The sequence below is a fragment of the Rhipicephalus sanguineus genome, chromosome 7, assembly GCF_013339695.2.
Source record: "Rhipicephalus sanguineus isolate Rsan-2018 chromosome 7, BIME_Rsan_1.4, whole genome shotgun sequence".
NCBI lineage: Eukaryota > Metazoa > Arthropoda > Arachnida > Ixodida > Ixodidae > Rhipicephalus > Rhipicephalus sanguineus.
Genome location: NC_051182.1, coordinates 11,390,600 through 11,414,327, shown reverse-complemented (window position 1 = coordinate 11,414,327; position 23,728 = coordinate 11,390,600). Strand labels below are relative to the sequence as shown.

At 48.8% G+C, this 23,728-nt stretch overlaps 2 protein-coding genes across 2 annotated transcripts in view; one reads left to right on the top strand and one right to left on the bottom strand.

Moving 5' to 3' along the window:
* LOC119400580 (nuclear pore complex protein Nup155) overlaps nucleotides 1-15,707 on the bottom strand; it is a 61,498-nt gene extending 45,791 nt beyond the window's left edge. The window contains exon 1 of the mRNA XM_049417724.1: nucleotides 15,338-15,707. Coding sequence (XP_049273681.1) covers nucleotides 15,338-15,607 — 270 coding nt within the window. The 5' untranslated portion in view covers nucleotides 15,608-15,707. The remainder of the gene's footprint in view (nucleotides 1-15,337) is intronic.
* A 249-nt stretch (nucleotides 15,708-15,956) lies between these two features.
* LOC119399290 (charged multivesicular body protein 6-A) overlaps nucleotides 15,957-23,728 on the top strand; it is a 54,665-nt gene continuing 46,893 nt past the window's right edge. Inside the window, exons 1-4 of the mRNA XM_037666104.2 lie at nucleotides 15,957-16,313; nucleotides 16,374-16,483; nucleotides 16,544-16,631; nucleotides 16,685-16,771. Of these exons, the coding sequence (XP_037522032.1) occupies nucleotides 16,185-16,313; nucleotides 16,374-16,483; nucleotides 16,544-16,631; nucleotides 16,685-16,771 (414 nt within the window). The 5' untranslated portion in view covers nucleotides 15,957-16,184. The remainder of the gene's footprint in view (nucleotides 16,314-16,373; nucleotides 16,484-16,543; nucleotides 16,632-16,684; nucleotides 16,772-23,728) is intronic.

Below are 23,728 nucleotides of genomic sequence, written 5' to 3'. Positions count from 1 at the left end.
AAGTCCGCGAACTCACTCAACGAGACCTCTAGCCCGTTGTCACTCCGAAGAACCTCGGGCACTCCGAATCGAGCCATAATGTTCTTCAACGCAGTAATCACAGATATGCTTGACGTCTCGCGCAAGGTCTGCACTTCCGGAAATCGTGTGTAGTAGTCAACTACTAATAAGAAGTCCTGACCCTCAAAATGGAAGATGTCAGCCCCGACTTGTTGCCACGGGAGCTCAGGTGTAGCTGTTGCTATCATGGGCTCTGCCCTCTGCTGTCTCATTGTTGCACACTGTTTGCAGTTTTCAGCCACTTCTTTGATCCTGTGGCTTAAACAAGACCACCAAACCGACTCGTGGGCCCTCGCCTTAATCCGAGCCACTCCAAGATGACCCTCTTGGATCAAACTCAAGACTTCCACTTGCAAAATTGCAGGAACAACCAGCCGACCGCCTTTCAACAGAGTCGAATTAGCAACCAAAAGTTCACCGCAATGCTTCCAATACGCTGCCAAAGGTACTGTTAGTCTTATCTTAGACAGCCAACCGTAGTTGCAGAACTTGATCAAGGTAGAACACACACCATCCAATGCTTGATGCCTTCTTATCGTCCACTAGCACACTTTCTGCGATGGCTTCTGTGATGTTCTACAGGCGACGCACTGCCGCTCCCGGCAAATAGGCGTGCCGCCGCTCCGGGACTCGCAAGCACCGGCTTCCGGTCACTCAGCCGCGCGGCCAGAGCGACAAGGCAGATTGGGTTACGTTTTCCCTTCACGAGGGACGCCGCGCACGGACCGCGCCTTCGCGAGCAGGCGCCGTTTTTTGGCAATAAAGCAGTTCGTACCCAGCAGCCGAGCGGTGTGGTTCTTCCCAAGGAAAACCCCACAACCCCGCAACTTAACACTGGCGACGAGGCAGGAGTTGTGAAGCAAGCGCAGCTTCGAGGTTACGTGCCATGGCTACAGGAGGAATGTACGGCGCCATCGAGCCCTTCTCGGGAAAGTCCTGGGCGTCATGGATCCAGCGCGTCAACTTCTACTTTGTGGTGAACGACATCAGCAACGAAGAGAAGAAACGGGCCCTCCTCCTCACGCTATGCGGCGCGGACACCTTCGAGACTGCGTGTGCGCTGGTCGCGCCGGAAACCCCTGGAGAGGTCAGCTTCAACGAGCTGGTCACACTTCTCCAGCGGCATTTCGATCCGAGACCATTGGAGCTTTACGGCCGGTACGTGTTCCAGCGAAGAGACCAAAACCCCGGCGAATCGATCAGCAGCTATGTCGCAGCCCTCAGGAGTCTGACAGTGGACTGCAACTTTGGTGTGCTAGCGGCTACGCCTGCAACATCGACATCGTCAGGGGGAAGTCAAGAGCCCGTTTCACAACGCAACCCAACAATGCTGCCACAGGACGTAATGCTGCGAGACAGATTCGTTTGCGGCATCCGTGACGAACATCTCCAACAGCGCCTCTTCGCAGAAAAGGAGCTGACTTTCCAACGTGCTTTGGATATAGCCATAGGCGTGCGCAGGGGGGGGCCAAGGGGGCGAGAAGGGGGGGCGCAAAGTCAGCCCTATACATTGTAGGGGGGGCGAGAAGAGGGGCGCAAAGACAGCCGCATACATTGACATAATAGGGAGGGGGGCGCTGCGACGAACCTTCGCCCCCCCTGAAGGGGAACCCTGCGCACGCTTATGGATATAGCCCTATCCGCGGAGAGTGCGTCAAGGCAGCAGCGGGGAATTAAAGCGGCAACGAACTCCGGAGAGATCAACAAGGCTACTCCCAACAAGCAGGAAGACAAAAAAACGCCTTCCCGACGCCGTTGCTACCGATGTGACGGCTAGCACGACCCTTCGACGTGCAAATTCAAAACAGCGGAGTGCCGTTTTTGCGCCAAAGTGGGCCATATCGGAGACGCCTGCATTGCACGCAAGAAGCAAGAAAAGGAAGCACGCACACACACCAGGCAACAAACGCACAGTGTCAACCCCCTACCGTATGACGAAACTGTAAGCAGTGATTCCATGTACGAGCTGCATGCAGTAAATGGGCGCACACACTGCCCCAAGTTCCTGGTAGACGTGGAAGTAGAGCGAAAATTCCTGCAATTTGAAGTTGACACGGGTGCCGCACGCTCCCTGATAAGCGAGGAGACCTACCACAAAGCGTGGCCAAGGAACGCCCCCCAACTTTCAAGGGAGCCACTCGACTTGCGCACTTGGTCGGGAGAAGAACTGCGTGTTCTGGGAACCGCACATGTTCGGGTGAAGTCAGACGATTGCGTGCTACCGTTGCTGGTGATGAAAGGAGCTGGATGCAACCTCTTGGGACGGGACTGGTTCGCGCCTCTCCATATCCAGGTCCACGGAATCAACCATTTGGAACATCCAACAGATGAGATCAGGGAAGTCATCTCTCGACACCCAGACGTGTTCAGAGAGGACATTGACGGCTACACAGGCCCCTTGATTCACCTGGAATTGGAAGAAGACGCAAGCCCCAAGTTTTGTAAGGCTCGTCCTGTGCCTCTTGCCCTGCAAGGGCCAATGGAAGATGAACTTGATCGCCTGCAACATCAGGGCATCCTCTCACCGATACAGCATTCCAACTGGGCGACACCGCTGGTCCTTGTTCGGAAAAATGATGGAACATTGCGTGTGTGTGGTGACTACAGGAGCACTGTTAACGCAGCGGCAAAGAAGGCCTCCTACCCTCTTCCAACTACAGCGGAGGTGTTCGCGAATTTGCGCGGCGGAACTCACTTCTCGACGTTGGATTTGTACCAAGCCTACCAACAGCTGAAAGTCGACGACGAAACAGCAGCGCTCCTCACGGTGAACACGACCAAGGGACTGTTTAAAGTGAATCGGCTCCCGTTCGGAGTATCCGCCGCACCTGCCATCTTCCAGCGCATGATGGAGGTAACACTGGCCGGAATTCCCGGGGTGAGTGTTTACCTTGATGATATTATTATCAGCGGGAAAGATGCTTCTGAGCACGCACATCGTCTTGACCAAGTTTTAACAAGGCTAAGCGAGAGAGGCCTACGCCTCAAGAAGGATAAGTGCCACTTTGGCATTACGTCAGTTGAATTCCTGGGACACCGAATTGACGCCAATGGGGTGCACGCCACCGAGAGCAAAATCGAGGCCATACTTCGGGCACCACAACCAACTGGCAGAACATCTCTCCGAGCTTTTCTTGGGTTGATATCTTTTTACGACCGCTTTTTAAGGAACAGGGCAAATGTCGCAGCCAAGCTGTACAAACTGTTAGAGAAAAATACGCCCTGGAACTGGGAATCGGAGCACGAAACCGCCCTCAAGGAACTGAAACATATGGTCCGCACTTGCACAGTACTGGCTCATTACGATGAAACCAAGCCCCTTCTTTTGTCCGTAGACGCGTCACCGTACGGTATCGGTGCGGTGCTGGCTCAGGAAGACGCTCTTGGCCGAGAGGCACCCATAGCATTCGCTTCGCGAACATTGGGAATGCGCGGAAAAGAACTATTCCCAGCTTGACAAAGAAGGATTGGCGATAGTATACGGTGTCAGCCATTTTCACAAGTACATCGCTGGTCGGCACGTAACCGTAATGACAGACCATCAACCACTGATTGGTATCATGGGCGAAAAGAAACAAGTGCCGTCGGTACTATCGCCTAGAATGACTCGCTGGTGCCTCAAGCTAGCCACCTATGATTACAATTTGGTGTACAGACCAGGCCAAAAACACCAAAACGCAGACGCTCTCAGCAGACTTCCGCTGCCAGCACAGGTCGATGAGCCTTATCCGCCAGGAGACGTGCTCATGTTGGTTTCCACGCCATGCTTTGAACTAGCACCAAACCAACTTGCTGAAATGACCCGACAAGACCCAGTGTTGTCTTGAGTGAAAGCAGCTGTCGGAAGCGGCGAATTGCGCAAGCTTGCCAATGAAGAGTTTGCAGCATACAGAAAGCTCGGGGCCGAACTCTCTATTCAGGAGGGCTGCCTTATTAGGGGCTGCAGGGTGGTCATTCCTGCAAAAGCGAGAAAGTGCGTGTTGGGCCTGGCCCACGAAAACCACAGAGGAATTGTCACCATGAAAGCCTGCGCTAGAAGTTACTTTTAGTGGCCAGGTGTTGACAGCGATATTGAAGAAGTGGCAAGGAACTGTGTAATATGTCGCCAGCACCAAAAGGCACCAGGCAAGGCACCTATGCCTCAGTGGGAGCGCGCAACGACACCTTGGCACACCATTCATGCGGACTTTGCTGGCCCTGTGGAGGGGAGGATGTTGCTAGTTGTAGTCGATGCGTACACCAAGTGGCTGGAAGTGCGCTGCATGCGCAACATCCAGACTACCACATTGATCGAGGAAATGCGAAACCTTTTCGCAACGTTTGGGCTCCCCAAAAAGCTAGTGACGGACAATGGCCCGTCTTTTGTTTCCTCAGAATTTGAGGAGTTTTTAAAGAAGAACGGGGTTACACATGTCACAAGCGCCCCCTACCATCCCGCCACTAATGGCCAGGCAGAGAGGATGGTGTCCGAAACAAAACAGGCGTTAGCCAAAAACCAAACAGGAACGTTTGCATGCAGGCTGGCGCGGTTCCTACTTAAGCAGCACAGCACCGTATCAACGGCAACGGGCAAAACACCAGCCGCATTAATGTTCGGGCGCGACATGGTCACCGCGCTCACAAAACTCCAGCCCCAGCCGCCTGAGGAAGCACCCTCGAACACCAGGGGCTGCAACTCCACGAGGGAAATTTCTGTGGGGCAGTCAGTATTCATCCGGAATTTCATAGGCAGCCCTGCATGGATGGAGGGAACGGTGACGGAGAGGCTCGGACACAGGTCTTGGATGATTAAATGTGAAACGGGAACGTTTCGAAGGCACCTAGACCACATAAAACCCGGTGTCGAGAAGAGTCAGGCGGAAAGCCGCATAGAAAGCGAGCACGGAGAGCAACTCGCAACAACTCGGCAAGCTACCGTGCCGGCCCCGTACATGCTGGATCCACCAGTAGATTCCCCTGTTTCATCAGGGTTCAGCCTAACAGAAGAGCCAGGGCCACAACAACCAGCGACGCAGCCGGACACGACAACGGCATCACGTCCGCAACGACATCGCCAGCCCCCAGACCGCTACGGGGACTCCATCTAAGAGGGGAGGGATGTGATGTTCTACAGGCGACGCACTGCCGCTCCCGGCAAATAGGCGTGCCGCCGCTCCGGGACTCGCAAGCACCGGCTTCCGGTCACTCAGCCGCGCGGCCAGAGCGACAAGGCAGATTGGGTTACGTTTTCCCTTCACGAGGGACGCCGCGCACGGACCGCGCCTTCGCGAGCAGGCGCCGTTTTTTGGCAATAAAGCAGTTCGTACCCAGCAGCCGAGCGGTGTGGTTCTTCCCAAGGAAAACCCCACAACCCCGCAACTTAACAGCTTCCACGAACACTCACACATAGTTTTCAACAGAAGCAATTGCAGCACCTGATGACGGAAGCGGTGCTCTTGACGTGTCGGCAGTTGCTAGCAGCTTGCCCGGAACGTACAATACCCTGAACTGGTAGCACATCAGCTTACATCGAGGGCACTGTATCCGAGGAGGCAGCAGATCCACTTCCTTGTTGCCCAGAAGAGTTGTCAGCGGTTGATGGTCTGTTTCAACAACAAATTGGAGGCCACAAAGAAATGAGTCAAACTGCTGCATGGCCCACCTTTTTTTTTTTCTTTTGCTCAGTCTTCGTGAGTGAGTATGAAGCAAAGGCTACAGCCATTCTTTCACCCCTTGGCTAGTCTTGCATCAGGACTGCTCCGAGCCCGAAAGAACTTGCATCTGAGGTGACCACTGTTGGGCAAGATTGGTGACAGCAGGCCATGCAAGTTTCCAAAGCACTGCCTTTACTCTTTCAAAAGCCGCTTGCCGGGGAGGCCCCACAACAAGGCCTTCTACTTGCACAGAAGTTCTCAAATAGAAGCTAGCGTATTAGACAAATGTGGCAAGAATCTGGCGACATGATTCACCATCCCCATGAACCTTCAGACATCTCCGACGTCCACGGGCGGTGCCATCTTCTGAACGGCTTCAACCTTAGCTGGGTCTGGCGAGATACCATCTGATGAAACCACGAGCCCAGGAACTAGACACTTATTATGCCGAACTTGCCCTTTTAGATGTGAAGCATCTTAGAGCGGAGTTCAATCCGGTGGTGGTGGTGGTGGTGTGCGGCATGACCACCCTTACTGCGCATGCACAAACCTTCTCCACTTCCCCTCTCCCCCTACCCCTCTCTACATCACCTCTCCCCTTCCCGTTCCTCCTCCCCTTTCCCATCCCCCTCTCCACTCCTCCCCTCTCTCCCAATTTCCCCCTCTCCTCTCTCCCCCCCTCTCCACATCACCTTTCCCCTCCCCTTTCCCCCTCACCACTTCACCTCTGAAACGCGGGCTCTACATGCTGAAACACTGCTTCGCATCGCCTCATGGTCCCCTTTAGCGGGAGATGGTGTGATTTTTTCTTATTCAGAGTCAGCCATGCCAGGTGTAACTGCTCCAACACCTCAGAAAGCCTTTCGCCGTGCTCCTGTCGGTTGCGGCCAAATACCAGAACGTCATCGATCACGTTGACCACGCCTTGCTGCCCCTCCAGAATGCGGGACATCTGGTGCTGAAAATACTCTTGACGCAGACGTAATGCCGAAAGGCAGGCAGCAAAAACAGTATCTGCCGAAAGGTGTTATGAACACTGTAAGTTCCTGGTGTCCTCTGCCAGCTTGACCTGGTGAAAACTAGACGTTGCGTCCAACTTGGAAAAGCCCTTCGCCTCTTAGAGGAGTCCCAGCACATGTTCCACACTCGGTAAGACGTCTCTCTTCTGGACGACGTACAGTGAACTCTCAATTGAGTGAACTTCAAGGGACCCAAGGAAACAGTTCACTTAACTGAAAGTTCACTAAACTGAATATTCACTAGAATATGGAACAGCATTGGGCACAGCAGACATTAGAGTCAAAAGTGTAAAATGCAATTTATTTTGAAAAGAAATCTGTAATTTTCCTTTGGACTGGTGCCCTTAAAGCGCAAGAAGAGACAAAGCTTTCCAGAGAGTCTACGTTTCTGTGCACTGCCTCTGGCACAGCTTGTTGCTGAGACACGAAGTCTTGCAATTTTCTAACATACTCTACCGCCTCGGCTAGAGTTACAGGATTTGAACCTGCCTCAGCCGTTACAACTTCCTCGTCGCACTCTTCTTCTTCTGGTTCCGGATGAGCACTCGAAACAATTTTCAAATCAGATAGTTCTGCACAAGTGACAAGATCACTGTCATACTGCACATAGTCCTCAAATGAAGCACCACTGTCAACGTCCAGCTGTTGTTTCCCGAAATGAAGGTGACCGCGCAATACCGATGATGCCGATGAGACAGACAAAAGAAGAAGGGGCGAACTGAAGCGCACGTGGCTCGTTTTCGTTACCCGCACGGCCGCTTTGCCTCAGCGGCGCTGCATGCACAAGCGATGTCGCGCCGCCGCCGATGGATGGGCGATTTAGTGGCGGCTCGCATCGGCTATGCCAGTGCTGCAGTGCACAAAACTTCGTTGAATTGATTTAAAAAATGAGCTTGGGTCCGCGGATCAAGTTCGTTCAACTGAAAAATTCCCTATTCTGAAATTCGTTTAACTGAAAGATTTTTGCATAGAATGCATAAGAAAATCGCCGGGGATTTTCTAAAAGTTCGTTATTCTGAAATATTCGTTAAACCGACGTTCGTACAAGTGAGAGTTTACTGTACTTGTTCAATTTCGTCAAGTCCACGCACAAACGGTAGCTGCCAGAGTTCTTTTGCACCACCACCAGACTGGCACACCATCACATCAGCTTCATGATCTACCTAATTATGCCCTGCGCTTCCATCTTGTCGAGTTAAGATTCTAAGGCCGGTCACAAAGGGATAGGTATCCTTCTTGGTGTGCTTAAAGGAGTACTGACACGATTCTGACCCATCACAAAAGGGACATCTTTCGTTTCCTTGGTATACAGTGTTAATGCTCTCCACACACCGGAGTCAGACAACACGTATAGAATATTTTACTTTTATTTTAAAGTTTTCGTCGCTGAGCATCTGCAAGCCAGCCCCACCGCAATGGACATTATCCCAACGAGTCAACAAAGTTCTACTGAGTTTGCGAATTCTGCGTCCTGCATGCAGCCTAAATCGCAGAAATCACTGTCTGGGTCAGTGGACAACTATTCCCTAATTGTTGCTTATATGCACCACAAGCAGATGACAGATCTGCCGCTAGTATGTCGTGAGTTGCTGTCTCCTCCGTGACGTCACACTGCAATGACACGTCACTGAGAAGCCGCCCCCTCGATATCGAAACCGAAAGTGTTTTTTTAAAGGCCAACTCCGGCGATATTTTGGTCATGTCAAAGTAATGTTGCTTTTATGTTCCTGAGACGCTCCTGTCACAGGCCCGATAGCAGAAATACTCAGCAAATTGGAGAATAATTTTAAATAAGCAAAAAAGCGCAACACCGAAACCGAAACCCAACCGAGCATACTATCTTCGCGTGATGTATAAGTGGGGACAAAACCGGAAATCATGCAAGGCATGCCGGTCCTGCCAGCGCGTAGCTGTGAACAGCAGACGCTCAGTTGAAAAGTGACTTCGTCGGAAATCTTGTGTGTGACTGACCGTGTCACGTGCACAAGCTGAGCTGTCGGAAAATGACATCTGCGCTTTCGTACAGCTCGTTTGCCGGATGGATGAAGTCCCTGAGCCATCTTATGTATCCCATCGCACAGATCATCGTCATAAAGTCGGACTCCCTTCATGTAATACTGCACTTTTATCATTCATTTCTACCACGAACCTCTCGCGATTGGAATGGCCTTCCCGCGGACGTCGTGAACATTATTCATCATGAACAGTTCCGTAATTCCATAGCTAACATTGTATACTCAGGCTCTTTGTAAACTCACTGTAAATTCACATTTTGCTCTATTGTTTCATGTGCGTTTTCTATTACTTTTTTTGTTTTTTCTTCGTTCCTTTGTTTCTTGTTTTTTGTGTCAAAGTGTTGTTACCACTCCCCCTCTGTAATGCCTCTGGCCCTGAGGGGTATAATAAAATGAAATGAAATGAAGAGTTGAACTTGCCGGTAGTACACTTGAAACCCACCATATCAGCCTCTGAAACCTGCAGCGAGCCGAGAATTTCTGTTGCTTAAGGACCCGTAGTCTACAGCAGTGTGCGGACACGCACTTCTTCATGGGCAGCGTACAGGCACAAAGCGTAGAGGTACTCTTCGAACTGGATGAGCCAATGTTTCCACTGCAATGCGCTGGGTTGCTGAAATCAAAGGGCGGTGGAGGTCTGAGGTTTGCTGATGCAAACACGAGAGCCGGCATACTTGCCAGTGCACTTCACAAAGTACCATCAGTCTTCTCGTCACCGTTATTCATGCTGTGCCTGGATGACAGCTTCAGCCATGCCAGCGACTGTTATCCACAGCACATCTCTGCTGGCACGCCCCCTTCCACCGTTGCAGTAGAAGCATGCCCGCTTCTGACACCATGAAGTAGGCGTACAGCCAAGTTACTGGGCAGGCGAATGCCTATGTCACTTATTTTGTATCTTTTATAACAGCCAACATATGAGCACCATAAAGAGATAATATAGATAAGTTGTTAGCAATATCAGTATGGTTAGAAACGTCCGGCTGCGCTCTGAACGAGGTCTTGAGGGAGTGGTGAAAACGCTCAATGAGCCCATTGGCAATGGGGTGGTAGGCTGTGCAGCGGATAAAGACGTGCCCAGAAGAGCCAGCAGGTCATTGAACAATGCCGATCCGAACTGACGTCCCCGATTGGATGTAATGGTGGATAGAACGCCATAGAGGGACACCCAACTGGCAATGAATGTGTTGGCGATGGTTTCGCTATGGATGTCAGGAAATGCCTCTGGCAAATCGGTCGACGCAGGTTAGTATGTAGGTGTTCTAGTTTGATGGTGGTCAAGGTCCTAAAATGTCAATATGAACTTCGTCGAAACGCCCGGGTGGAGACCAAAATGTGCCCTGGTGTGTCAGTGAACTGCTTGCATACAAGACAGCTATGCACCCAGACACGTACGTCCTTGTTGATCTCTGGCCATACGAAGCGTTGCATCCCCAGGTGTTGTGTGGCATAGTTCAGTATGAAGCAGTTGTAAATGTTCCGGAGGCCGAGAAACTCATAGAGCTTGTGGATTGAAGTTGGCTGAAGAAAAGCTTGGATGGCCTAGACTTTTAATGGCAAGGAACGGATGCCTTGCTCGTCGACGCGGTGACCAATGAAGTCTCACTCGTGAACACCGAATTTGCACTTCGTCCTATTGATGACAAGGCCATATTTGGCGCAACGACGAAAGAGTTGGTCCAGGTGCGGGATGTGCTGTTCTGCGTTGCGACTTAAATGAGTAAATCGTCTATGTAAGTGAAACAAAAAAGGCAATCCTTTCGTCACCGTGTCGATGAATCACTAACAGGGGCAGCATTGTGAAGGCCAAAGGGCATGCGCGCGCATGCTTTAGGTGTTCAAATGGCGTTACGATTGCAGTCTTTAGAATATCCACCGGCTCCGCAGGAATCTGAAGGTAGGCCTTAACCAGGTCGATCTTTGAGAATATGGTCACTCTGTGCAATGGTGCAGAGAAGTCTGCAACGTGCAGTAGCAGGTAACGGTCTGGAACAGTGGCGTTGTTGAGTGTATGGTAATCTCCGCACGGCCGCCAGTCTCCAGGCGTCGCTTTTGGCACCATGTGAAGTGGAGATGTGTTAGGACTTGACAATGGCCAAACGATGCTGAGCTCGAGCATGTGTCCAAACTCATTGCATGCGATCTTGCAGCGTCATGTGGGAAGTGACGAGCTTGAGCATAGACTGCTCGAGAAGTTTGACGTAAGCCAATTTCGACAACGCACTGCCGACTGCCTAGAGTGAGGCCGCGGACATACCAACCCGGGCAAATTACTTTGTGGCATGCAAGGAAGTGACAACGACGAGCCACAGTAAAAGAGAGTGTTTACTAGACAGAAAGCTTTAGCTGACAGTCCATCTTCTTCTGTGAAAAAAGAACCTGAAAGAGCATCGCACGGGCTGCTCGTGCCTAGAGTCACATGCCTGCTTTGCTCTTCTTCAGGCCACAGTTGGTTCCCCACGAGCCGCCGTTATCCTCATCCTTTTAGATGGCGATGCTGCTATAACCTCATACCTACGCTGCCACGAGATATCCTCGAAAGTCAAAGACGCGATCAGCAGACAATGGCGCCACCCCATCCTTCACTCGCACGCTGGCAATCCAGGGACTGGAGGCGGCTGAAAACGAACACATATCCCAACACACATCATCATCATCATCATCAGCCTGTCTACGCCCACTGCAGGGCAAAGGCCTTTCCCATGTTCCGCCAATCAACCCAGTCCTGTGCTTTCTGCTGCCACGTAATACCTGCAAACTTCTTAATCTCATCTACCCACCTAATTTTCTGTCTCCCCCTCACGCCTTTGCCATCTCTTGGAATCCAGTCAGTTACCCTTAATGACCACCGGTTATCCTGCCGACGTGCTACGTGCCCGGCCCATATCCATTTCTTCTTCTTGATTTCAACTATGATGCCCTTAACCCCCGTTTGTTCCCTGACCCACTCTGCTCTCTTCCTGTCTCTTAAGGTTACACCTATAATTTTCCTTTCCATCGCTCGCTGCGTCGTCCTCAATTTAAGTTGAACCCTCTTTGTAAGTCTCCAGGTTTCTGCTCCGTAGGTAAGTACCGGTAAGATGCAGCTGTTATATACCTTCCTCTTGAGGGATAGTGGTAGATTGCCATTCATGATTTGATAATGCTTGCCGAATGAGCCCCAACCCATCCTTATTCTTCTAGTTATTTCACTATCATGGTTCGGCTCCGCGGTTACTACCTGTCCTAAGTAGACTTACTCCTTTACAACTTCCAGTGTCTCGCCACCTATCGCAAAGCGCTGTTCTCTGCCAAGATTGTTCCACATTACTTTAGTTTTATGCATATTAATTTTCAGACCTACTCTTCTACTTACCGTATCCAGTTCAGTAATCATGAGCTGTAATTCGTCTCCCGCGTTACTCATCAATGCAATGTCATCAGCGAATCGTAGGTTACTGAGATACTCTCCATTAACTCTTATCCCTAACTCTTCCCAATCTAGGGCCCTGAAAACCTCCTGTAAACACGCGGTGAATAACATTGGAGAGATCGTGTCTCCCTGCCGTACGCCCTTCTTTATTGAGATTCTGTCGCTTTCTTTATGGAGGACTATAGTGGCTGTGGATCCGCTGTAGATTTCTTCCATTATGTTTATATAGGCTTCGTCGATGCCTTGATTCCGCAGTGCCTGCATGACTGCTGATGTCTCCACCGAATCAAATGCCTTCTCGTAATCTATGAAGGCTATGTATAGGGGTTGGTTGTATTCCGCGCATTTCTCTATCACCTGATTGATAGTATGAATATGGTCTATTGTTGAGAATCCTGTACGAAATCCTGCCTGGTCCCTTGGTTGATTGAACTCTAATGTCGTATTAATTCTGTTAGCAATTACTTTTGTAAATAGCTTGTAGACAACGGACAGTAAGCTTATGGGCCTGTAATTTTTCAGGTCCTTGACGTCCCCTTTCTTATGGATCAAGATGATGTTGGCATTCTTCCAAGATTCTGGTATCCTCCCCGTCGAGAGGCACTTCGTATACAGGGTGGCCAGTTTCTCTAACATAATCTCTCCACCGTCTTTCAACAGGTCTGATGTTACCTGATCCTCACCAGCTGCTTTGCCTCTTTGCATTGCCTTTAGGGCTTTCTTTACTTCTCCTGTCAATACTGGTGGAATGTCAGATTCCTCTGCGCTATTACTCCTTCTTACGTTATCATCCTGAATGCCTCGGCTGCTGTACAGATCCCTGTAGAACTCTTCCGCTACCTCAACTATTCTATTTATATTGTTTGTGACCTTGCCTTCCTTGTCCCTTATTGCATACATCTGATTTTTGCCTATGCACAGTTTTGTCTTCATAGCTTTGAGGCTTCTTCCGTTCTTTAGAGCATGCTCAATTCTCTCCATATTATACTTTCTTATGTCGGCTACTTTACGCCTATTGATTAACTTCGAAAGCTCCGCCAGCTCTATTTTGTCTGTTGCATTTGAGGCTTTCATAGCTTGACGTTTCTTAATGAGGTTTTTCGTCTCTTGGGATAGCTTACCAGTGTCCTGTCTAACGACTGTACGCCCGACTTCCACTGCACACTCCTTGATGATACTAGTCAGATTATCATTTATTGCGTCAACGCTAAGGTCGGTTTCCTCGGTTAAAGCCGCGTACCTATTCTGAAGTGAAACTCTGAATTCCTGAACTTTCCCTCTCAGAGCTAGTTCATTAATCGGCTTCTTGCGTATCAGTTTCTGCCGTTCCTTCCTCACGTCAAGTTGAATTCTAGATCTTACCATTCTATGGTCACTGCATCGGATCTTGTTAACTACTTCCACATCACATGCTCTTCCCAACACACAACTTCCCAACTACTTCCCAACACCCATGCTCTCGGCAAAATGCATCCGCCTCAATACGCTGACTGCTGCTCTTGGTGCGCTGGCACAACCCTCACTCACATCACTTGGCAATACAGACAAAGGCCAGCGGAAGGCAACTCAGCACTTATCATCATTTTCAGCCTGTCCACTGCCTTCCTCTCCCAATGATCCTGTGCAAGCCGATTCCAGTTTATCCCTGCGAACCTATTAACTTCGTCACTCCATCTTACTCTCGGTATACCCCGATTGTGTTTCCCATCCCTGGTAGCCACTCCATTGCTCTTACTGTCCAGCAGTTGTCTGTGCTACGCATTACGTGGCCCAGCCCAGGTCCATTTCTTTCACTTGATGTCCACTGGGATATCTGCAAACCTTGTTTGTTCCCTGACCCACTCTGCCGTCCTCAGATATATTAGCGTTATTCCTATCATTTTACGTTCCATTGCCTGCTGCGTGGTTCTCAATTTTTTCTCCAGTTATTTTGTTATTCTCCATGTTATTCACATGCAACAAATTTGAAAGATCGTGGTAGGCGCAACTCACCCGGCAGGACCTGGGAAGCCAGCAGGCAACCTTGGACCAGGCCCTGTGAGCCGCTCACACCAGCGGGGCCCTGGCATAGGGGCTCCACCCACGAGAACCTCAGTTTGCTATTTGATTAAACGTGTATTCCTCCTCCTCTTTCATAGCTTTCTCTTTAGAGCTTCTAAAAAAGCTTGACTACACGTTCACTCTGTGTCTTGTAGCCCTGTGAGGCAGACGAGTCTTCTTGCATTTTGTCCTCTTCACCTGGCACATCTCCCGCTTTACGACTCCTCCCGTCTGGCAAGGCTTCTTTAAAGAATGTGGCCTCTCGCTTTGAAGTCTCTGTAGTGTTTTCGGCTCCTTGGAGGCTTTCAAGCATTTGCGCTTGTTCGTCTTGCGCCCCAAGTGTGTCGAGAAGCACACAAAAAGCTTTCAGATGTTTTCAGTAGGTGTTGTGTATAAGAATACCCTAAGCTGCGGCAAGGTGTACCAGTCGGGCCGTTGTATAAATGATTGCTTAACAGAGCATGTGCGGTCACTGAGGAACGGCACAGGTTCGCATTTGCTGCATCATAGAAAGGAGCGCTTGTGTAAACCTTTGCTGAATAGTAAAGCGTACTTTACAAGGAAGGAAGCAAAGACAAGGGGACACATGAACTAGCAGAGACGATGTACATTAAGCAACTTGGAGACCAATGTATCAGCGTCCCAGCTTTGTCTCTGTTTGAAAAGGAGTATACTTTCCTGGCTGATAGGTTGTTATGCATTTTGTGTATTTTTCCAACGTACGCATGCATGAGGGTTTAGGAAGCTAAGCATCGGTTTAATAGAAGTCAGTTGCGAGTGTGCGCTTGTCCGTGTTCTTAGTTTGTGCCTATGAACTCCTCACTCTGCAGTTATGACATGCTCTCAACTGCTTTTTCGTTCGTTTCACTTGGCTCATGCTCTTCATCAACTGCATTCTGACTTGGCACAATGAAATGACCCTTTGTAAAAAAGTGAACCACAAAGGGTTTCCAAAACACACTGCAGGAACGCCTCATTGTAGGCTCCCCGGTACATGGAGGGAGGGGAGAGACGAAAGAAAGGCAGGGATTAGTGGTGAATTGAAAAAATAGTTTCTCTGTGGTCGATGCTGTTCGTGGTGTAAACACGCTTGATCGCGCATGCGCATTAACTATTTTGCAAGCTGTCAATTGTCCGATCATGCAAGCGCAATAGTACCTGCTCGGCGAGTTCGGCGGGCAAGGGCACCCTTCGGCACACCATGGAGGCACCAGGCGCCGGTGCGGCAGCGCAGTACGGGTCTGCCGGGTAGTCCAGGTCCTGGAGGCCGCTGCAGCTCGGCAGAGGACCGTAGGCGGCAAACTGGTCGACGAGCAGCGGGTAGGCGCTGTCCGACTGCAGGGCACTCTCGACGAGCTTCACCGCGCTCTTCAGGCCACTCGGGCCCGACGCTTCGGCCACGGCGGGCGAACACAATAACGGGGCCATCTCGCCTCGAGAACGCGGCTCTAAAGACTTTTACATGCGTACTGCTACCATGTGCACCAGCAAAACGCCGTTCGAAACGCCGGCATGCCGGCACCACCAAAACGGCGGAAGCGACCGTAGCGCCGGCTGGATTCTGCAGGTGGGCGCATAAAATATGGTAGGAAACTCTAGAAAAAGCAATGCTCGCTTACTAATAACAGAAGTAGTTTTGATTAGTTTTAACACAAATTTTAGATTTAAAGACCCTATGCACAGTTTGCAGACCATTGGAAATAATCGTAAAAGCGCGAGGGTGCTTCCTACAATATTTACTGCAAAACGTGATGGTGATAGTGGTGATTGGTGGTGAACACTTGTGATAGTTTTAACCAGATTTCGTGTAGGTGTTGTATGCTGTTATCAGTGCTCCAGTGCCGTACACATATAAATGGTTGTAGAGGTGTTCTGTGATATATTAGTTCGCGACGCCAGAGAGTGAGCGTTATTTCCCGTCCGTGGGTGTGTTCGATTCGCGTTGGTTGAAACAAGTACCATGCATTCGCGAAGTTTGTAAGCGTTCTTCGGCCGGTGCTGCTGCATGACTGTTGTTGAGGTGTTGACATGGGTCCGAGTACTGCGTTCAGAAACTCCTCGCAATAAGATGGGTATCCTGTTCGCGAAGCACAAGAAAGTGAGCCGCGTGACGGAGCAAGACAAGGCCATCCTGGTAAGTGAGCGAAATGCTTGATTACAGAGCGCTGATGCTGCTGCGTTGTCTTCCCTTCAGCAACTGAAGCAGCAGAGGGATAAGATCAAGCAGTACCAGAAGAAAATCCTCTTCAACTTGGAGAACGAGCGTCAGCTCGCTCGGAAGCTGCTCAACGATGGGCGCAAAGAGTGAGTAGTTCTGTTGTGTTGTTATGGAGGAGTGTGAATAACAATCGCCGTTTCTTCTAGAAAAGCGAAGCTGCTCCTCAGGAAGAAGCGCTTCATGGAACAGATGCTGGAAAAGACTGACGGGCAGCTAACCAACCTGGAGAGAATGGTGAGGGGTGATGCACATGTGACGTGGTCCTTAGACCCTGCTCTTTCCCGTAGGTCCATGACATCGAGTTCGCCCAAATTGAAATCCAAGTTGTAGAGGGCCTCAAGGTCGGCAACGAGTCGTTGAAGAAGCTCCACGAGGCAAGTATTTGCTCATTTCTATCTTTTCGATCCCGTTTGAAAGCGTGACGCCGACACCACTCAAGCGTCCACAGTTGCAACTACTGCTTCCTTAGGTTTTTTTTTTTTTCTTGTCGTAGATTGTTTAAGGCGACTCAACCGAATCGTCTTTCACCCGGTTCAGCAATTTGCAGGCTACGCATGTTGTTGTGGTGTTGCCGCCACAGGAATGGGTAGCGCAAGCATGGAGGAAGGAAGGAAGCAGAACAAGAGACGGAAAAGACTTCCAGCTGTTTATTATTCGAGAACCACAAGCCAATATATGGGCAGACACAACAAATGCACCGCCCATGTGCGCAAACCCCCGAATCTCTGTGAACGCTATTGCACACATGTCGTAAGGACCAACAAAACGGCCACATGTATGCGAAAAGCACAAGCACCAATCACCACACATTCGCAAGCACCACACGTATGCTCAAAACAGGATATCGTCTCTTTCGCACCATCACAAGACAAGCCACTTCTGACAGCCAAATCTGACACCACTGTTCGAATCAACATGCTGCCACCAAAAAATTTCCTATAACAAGAACTGTACCAGTGGCACGATCTAAAAGTTCTAAAATGACCTCGAGCACCCCAAACCAGTAGAAAAAGATTAAACCTTGTAACAGAGGTATAAAACCACAACAAAGGTAAGAAACGACAAACAGAGGCAAAAAAAGCATAATAAAGCCCAAACCCCATATGCGCGAAAATGCACGCGACAGCGACGAGCGATGCTATGAGCGACGAAACGAGCCGTTCGCGCGACGTGTCGCGTGGTCGATTTCACGCGATCGCTCGGTTTTTTCAGATTTGGAATCCGTCGCTCGTCGCCCGGAAATGCAGTGCTCAAGCAGCCAATGGCAAAACACCGGAACAAGATGCATAAGTGACGTAATGCTGATTGTCGCCACTTTCTTATCGACGCGCATCAACAACGTTCATCAACATGGCCAACGGCGACGAGCGCAACGTTGACATTGTTGAACGCGAACGTGCCCTCAGGGACGGGAACTACAAGTCCCGCGCCGTCTGTGACGCGGCTTGGCGGCACGTAGCAGCAGTGATGGGGATCGAAAAAAATGCTGCAAGACAATGATAAACATTTTATGTACCATTAATCAACAAACCATCGTATTTTACATTGCATGCCGCTGATTGCGGGCCACTTTTGGCACGAGTAAACGCCCTCATGCCAGCAACAGTGGAGATCGCTCGCTGAAGCCGTCGCGTGAATGGAGTTTGCCCATCCAAGCGACCGCTTGCGCGAAAACAATCTACGTCGCGTCGCTCGTCGCTGTCGCGTGCATTTTCGCGTATATGGGGTTTGGCCTTAAATGAAGAAGCAACCGCCAATAACATTTAACAACACTAAGACGAACTATGTGGAACAAGAATGACATCAGAGAAAAACGATCAAGAAACCTAAAAAGTTAAATGGATAAACAATTATGTCGGGCCAGTTGGTATGGTCCATCTTGGTAGGAAGCGCACAACTTTTACAAAGGACACGAAACAAGAGACACAAGCACTTAACTTCAACTAAGTGTTCATTGCAAAACATCAGAATATATAGGGGGCAAGAAAAGAAAAAAAAAAAGAGGAACGAAGGACAACCCACCAAAAGCCCACGTGTTGTGTCATACAATACTCATCCATTATGATCAACCACACCATCCAAAAAACAAAGTTCTTTCCGTGTGAGCAAGATAAATGGTGCGCTTACACACTCATAAAGTCATCACATGTCATTTCAGCTGCTTCCACAATCAAACGGGTTAACAAATCCCTGTCACGATATAAGACGCATGTGTTGTCAAAATACAGCACACAACCACACTCTTTACAGTGAATAGCCACAGAGCAAAAAGCTACAGATGGTCACTTGGCTATTCACTGTAAAGCCCCTCACTGCTGCTGTTAGAACTTTGTTATTGATATGTGACACTGCCAGAACTCTCTTGAGGTAGAACTCCATTAGGAAATCGTGTGGGATTTAGGATGTGCCTGTGTGGCAGGAGTATTAGCAGGCTGGGTTTCTCCCACGATGGTGCTGGCAAACAGCAGTTTTGTTTCTACTCTGTTTGCATAGGCCACGTACATGCCTTGAAAAATGAACCGGTGCTATATATGATTGCATCGATAGCAACTATGGTTTTATCTGCAGCTATTGTTACAAAAAAGGATAGGATCTTCGTTCTTGCTTGCAGCAAGCACCTGGTCACTTACTTCCCTTGACAGCATCCACAATCACAGTTAGTGAGCTAGCTTTATTTCACAGCTGTTCCAGCAAAGAGTAGTCCGGTTTTGATTCGGTGTATGTGGGCTTCAAGAAAATGCATGGGCACCATCTGATAGTGACTGCGATTCATTGGAAGCGGCTATGGCAAACAGCTGCTACACGCATAGATTTCTCTATACAACCCTTTGATTTACAGTGAAAGCTGTTATGGGATCGCAACAACAGCTTATTTTGGTAGTGTAGTTGTCTGCCGCCGGTGTCCGTAACCGCTATTGCACACAATGAGAAAAAGAATATCCAGTGGGATTTCAACCCAGGCTGTGGTTTGAAACTCTTTTGCAAGATGACCCTATACAGGCGTCATGTCGGACAAGGAATCACGTTAACAGATGTAAGGTAGCATGGTAGAAGAGTAAAACAAAAACCAGGCTTCGCACAATTGCGTAACGAGTGGTTCAGTTTTAAACCCTTTACAAAGGGCGCAGCCATAATTCTTGATCATCATCCACAGCATCAACAAAGTGCACACTTACGGGTACCTCGCTTCTCCACAGAATCATGAATAATGGCATAGTGGGTACTTCCCCACTTCACAAAATTATCATTTATGGCATAGTGGGTGTCTTGCAACTGTACTTGTAGTAGTTGCCCCTAGAGAATCTACGAGATCTAGAAAGGCCGTTCTTTCAGCTTTCACTGTGACTGTTCTGCAGGTTCCATGCAGGCCTGTTTTTTTTTAATGCAAAGCATTTCTTAGCGAATTTCTGCGACTTTGAGCATATCTGTCTATCTATCTAGCCGCCTATGACTTTGTGCTCTCCTGGCCGTTTCGTTAATGGGATGTATACCAAAATTGGTATGACATAACATGACTGTATGACGAGCATGAACGTCAGGTCATAACATGAAATTCCTGACATGCATGTCATAAATGACATGATTTACATGTCACATTCTTGGTGCTCTTGTGGCCATTATGTTAACTTGATAAATACCAAAATTGGTATGGCGTGACAAGAGTGTATGAAGAACATAAGTGAGAGGTCTTAACGTGCACATCATGACAGCATGTCATGTACAGCATTAGTAAATGGATACATACCATAACTGGTATGATGAGACATTTCTGTTTGGCGAACATAAAAACAGGTGGTAACATGAAAATCATGACATGCATGTCATGCCATGCACATGGTTCGCTCACGGCTGTTTCGCTAGCTTGACATGCCCCAAATTTGGTAGTGCGTGACGTGCCTGTATGATGAACATAAGTGACCGGTGGTAAGATCGTCACATGCATGTCATGTGCGACATGACTTAGATGCCACGCTCATGGTACGCTCGCAGCGGTCTCGCTAGCTTGACATGTACCAGATTTGGTGCGTGACGTGCCTGTATGATCGACATAAGTGACAGGTGGTAAGGGGAAAATAATGAAATGCATGTCGTGTATGGCAAGCCTTACATGCCATGCTCATGGTGCGCTCACAGCCGTTTTGCTAGCATGATACTGCCGCGCGCGCTTCTTTTTGTCATTTTTATCTAACTAGTTCGTCGTACGCGTAGCCATTGCCTCGTGCAAGCAACGCCCTAATGTCTAGGAACGTTCCAGATTATCTTAGAATCTTCTTAAAGGCTTGAGTGCGCAAACACGAACAGTTGAGATTATTCTCGAACTAACGGGGCCACCAGCGATAAGGCTCGAATGTTCCATGCCACACGTATAAATGCCGACGCGCCTTATCACAGAGCAGTTCATTGACGGCCGACGCTCTGGTCGCCGCTATTAGTGTACAGCGTGTATTGCTGCACTTTGACTTTCTGTTTCCCGGCCACAAGTTCGGCCAAATAAAGAGTTTTGTCTTCGACACGCCGACTGCTGCCTTCGTTGACATCACGAGCCAGTGACAATACACACCAAAATTGGCATTGCGTGACGTGACTGTATGACGAACATAAACAGCAGGTGGTAATATGACAATCACGACATGCATTTCATGTACAGCAGGATTTACATGCCACCGCATGGTGCCCTCGCGGCCTGTTCGCTAGCTTGATATTCACCAATATTGCTTGATGTGACTGTATGGCGAACATAAATGACAGGTGGTAGCATGAAAATCATGACATGTCATGTACTTCATGATTTACATGACACTGCCTTGCTGTGGTTCCAGCTGTTTTGTTAACTGGACATAAGCCAAAATTGATGTGGGATGGCATGAGTGCATGACGAACACAAAGGACAGGTAATGCATTTTATATACCAGAGTATACGTTTCATATGCATTGTATATACCAGATTTCACATGCATGCATGCATGACCAACATGCGCCATATAGTGAATGAAGCAATGTATGCCGTTCTTTGCTGGCTGCTTCGCATTCATCAATTCCCACAGTGCATAGGATCTGCCGGTTTTTCTTTTTTTTTTTTGAGGGCGCTCATTTAATTTGTGATAATATTGTTTTCTCAACATGATATTTAGTTTAACAGTGTTGGAGGAAGTGGAAAGACAGTTTCTTAGCGCTGGTATAGACGAGGGCACATAGGAAGAGACACTAGACACATGGGCGCTTCTTATGTCTCTTCCTATGTGTCTTATGTCTTCTTATGTCTCTTCCTATGTGTCCTCGTCTATACCAGCGCTAAGAAACTGTCTTTCCATTATGCACCAACAAGCCCACATCGCTACGCTCGTGGAGGAAGTGGATGTGCAAATATATGTGTAGTCCTACAAATTCAGCTGGCTGCTCTGCATAGCAGCCGTAAATTCACTAAAAAAAAAGATACTGTGTCAGTATGATCGCGAGCAATCGCAAGACCACCACCGCGCTAGGCTTGTTCTAAAATATGGCCAAGCTGTGCGAGTACCTGCTGCTCACCGGTGTTGTACTGCATCTAGTTGACTGACGACTAGTACCGAAACCTAAATAGCACATTTTGGAGCAGTTTCAATTAGCCAAGCACCAAGTGATGTCTGCCAAGGCGTCTTGCAAGGCACGTAAAAGAGAAAGTTTGCACAGGCCAGTATGCCGGTGGACTTGGAACTGACAATATGAATCGCTAAGTACTGTGGTACTAGTGTGCTCACTGCGAGGCAAGCCCCCGCCCCTTACGGCGAGTCTCCCGATTTCAGGAGTCCCTAGGTTGGCAGGCATGCATTCACAAAGACACCATCCTGTTTCCTCACATTTGGGCATCTCCCGTGTGGGGCATACTCGTTTGCATCCGCAAACCATTCTTTCTTGTTAGACTTTTCTCGGAGCACAAGCGAAGAGTTGCTCTTGGTTTGCATTAAACTTTTGTTTTTACGCTCTGCAGGGTATTTGGCAGACAGTAGTTTCGTTTTAGCTCATTTTCAGATAACCAGCATGTATTCATGTTTGCATGGTGGCCAACCGCAATTGCATTTTCAAATTTAATTGGAGTTGGGGTTTTCGACTGCAAAACTACGATATGAATATGAGAGGCACCGTAGCAGAGGGCTCTGGCAATTTTGACCACGTGGGGTTCTTAAACGTCCACCTAAATCTAAGTACACGGACCTCTAGCATTTCACTTCCATCGGAATGCAGCCATGGCAGCCGGGATTCGATCCTGCGACTTTCAAACTGCATTTTAAATCACAGCTTTGTGAGCACTAGTTGCGGTTAGAATTTCGTTCCAAGTTGGTGTGTGCTTGAGCATTTTGGGCATTGAACACTTGGCAGCGGTAGAGTGTGCTTCACTTTGATGCTAATGTCATGTAGCTGGCAAAGTACTACAGGTGTTTGCTTGGAATTTTATTGTGCACCTGGATGGCTACTGATCAGTTTCATCCACAGTAGATGCGGTCACAAACATAGCAGGAACTGTTGAGTATGACTAGCAATTCTGTTGCTTGCTGCATGCTGACACAAGACATGACAGTTGCATTGCAAAGATGGTTAGTCTGTATCTGGCCAGCTCGCTCACTAAAAAGTTATGCATGAGGAGTGGTGGCAGGGGTGTGGGCTTGGGTGAAAAGCACGTAATAGATCAAGATGTGGGTTTTACGCTGCAGGCAGCAGTTGTAAAGGAGGTTGTTAGCCAGCGAGAACTGCAGCTTGCACACTACTATTTAAAATGAGAGCAGGGTTAGAGATCCTTTCATAAAGGGGTTCTGACATCATTTTTCAAAGGCTAGCTTACTCTGCCATACAAATCTCCTGTATACAGCGACGGCTCTGAGCAACTGTGAAGCTCAGAGCTGTCGATTTTATTTTGATATTAAAGGCAATTTTCCCATGGTGCACCTACCTATATCAACACTAGCTTGTACCAAAACTTCCAAAATGATTGCTTGTGCGTCACTGCTATAGCCTAGGGTATGGAGCTGGTTGTGGAAATGTCACGATATCTTGCTGCGAGAATGTGACGAGAAGCTTAAACCGTGTTGTGACATCAGGGTACAGTTAGAACCGAAACTAGCTTTTAAAAACATACTGTGATTACTTTTTCAGGGTGCACTCACGCTTAGCAGTACATTTTCTAGGCTTTGAGGGCTTGACCTTTCACTTGACGCAAAAAAAAAACTGGAAATTTTCAGTTCCCCTTCAGTCTGCCACTATGTCAGTGCCCCTTTAAATACAACCAAATTCATCCAACAGACAATGAAGCCAAGCTTCCTTTGGCTTAATTGTTTGTTTTATGTTTAACGCGTTCA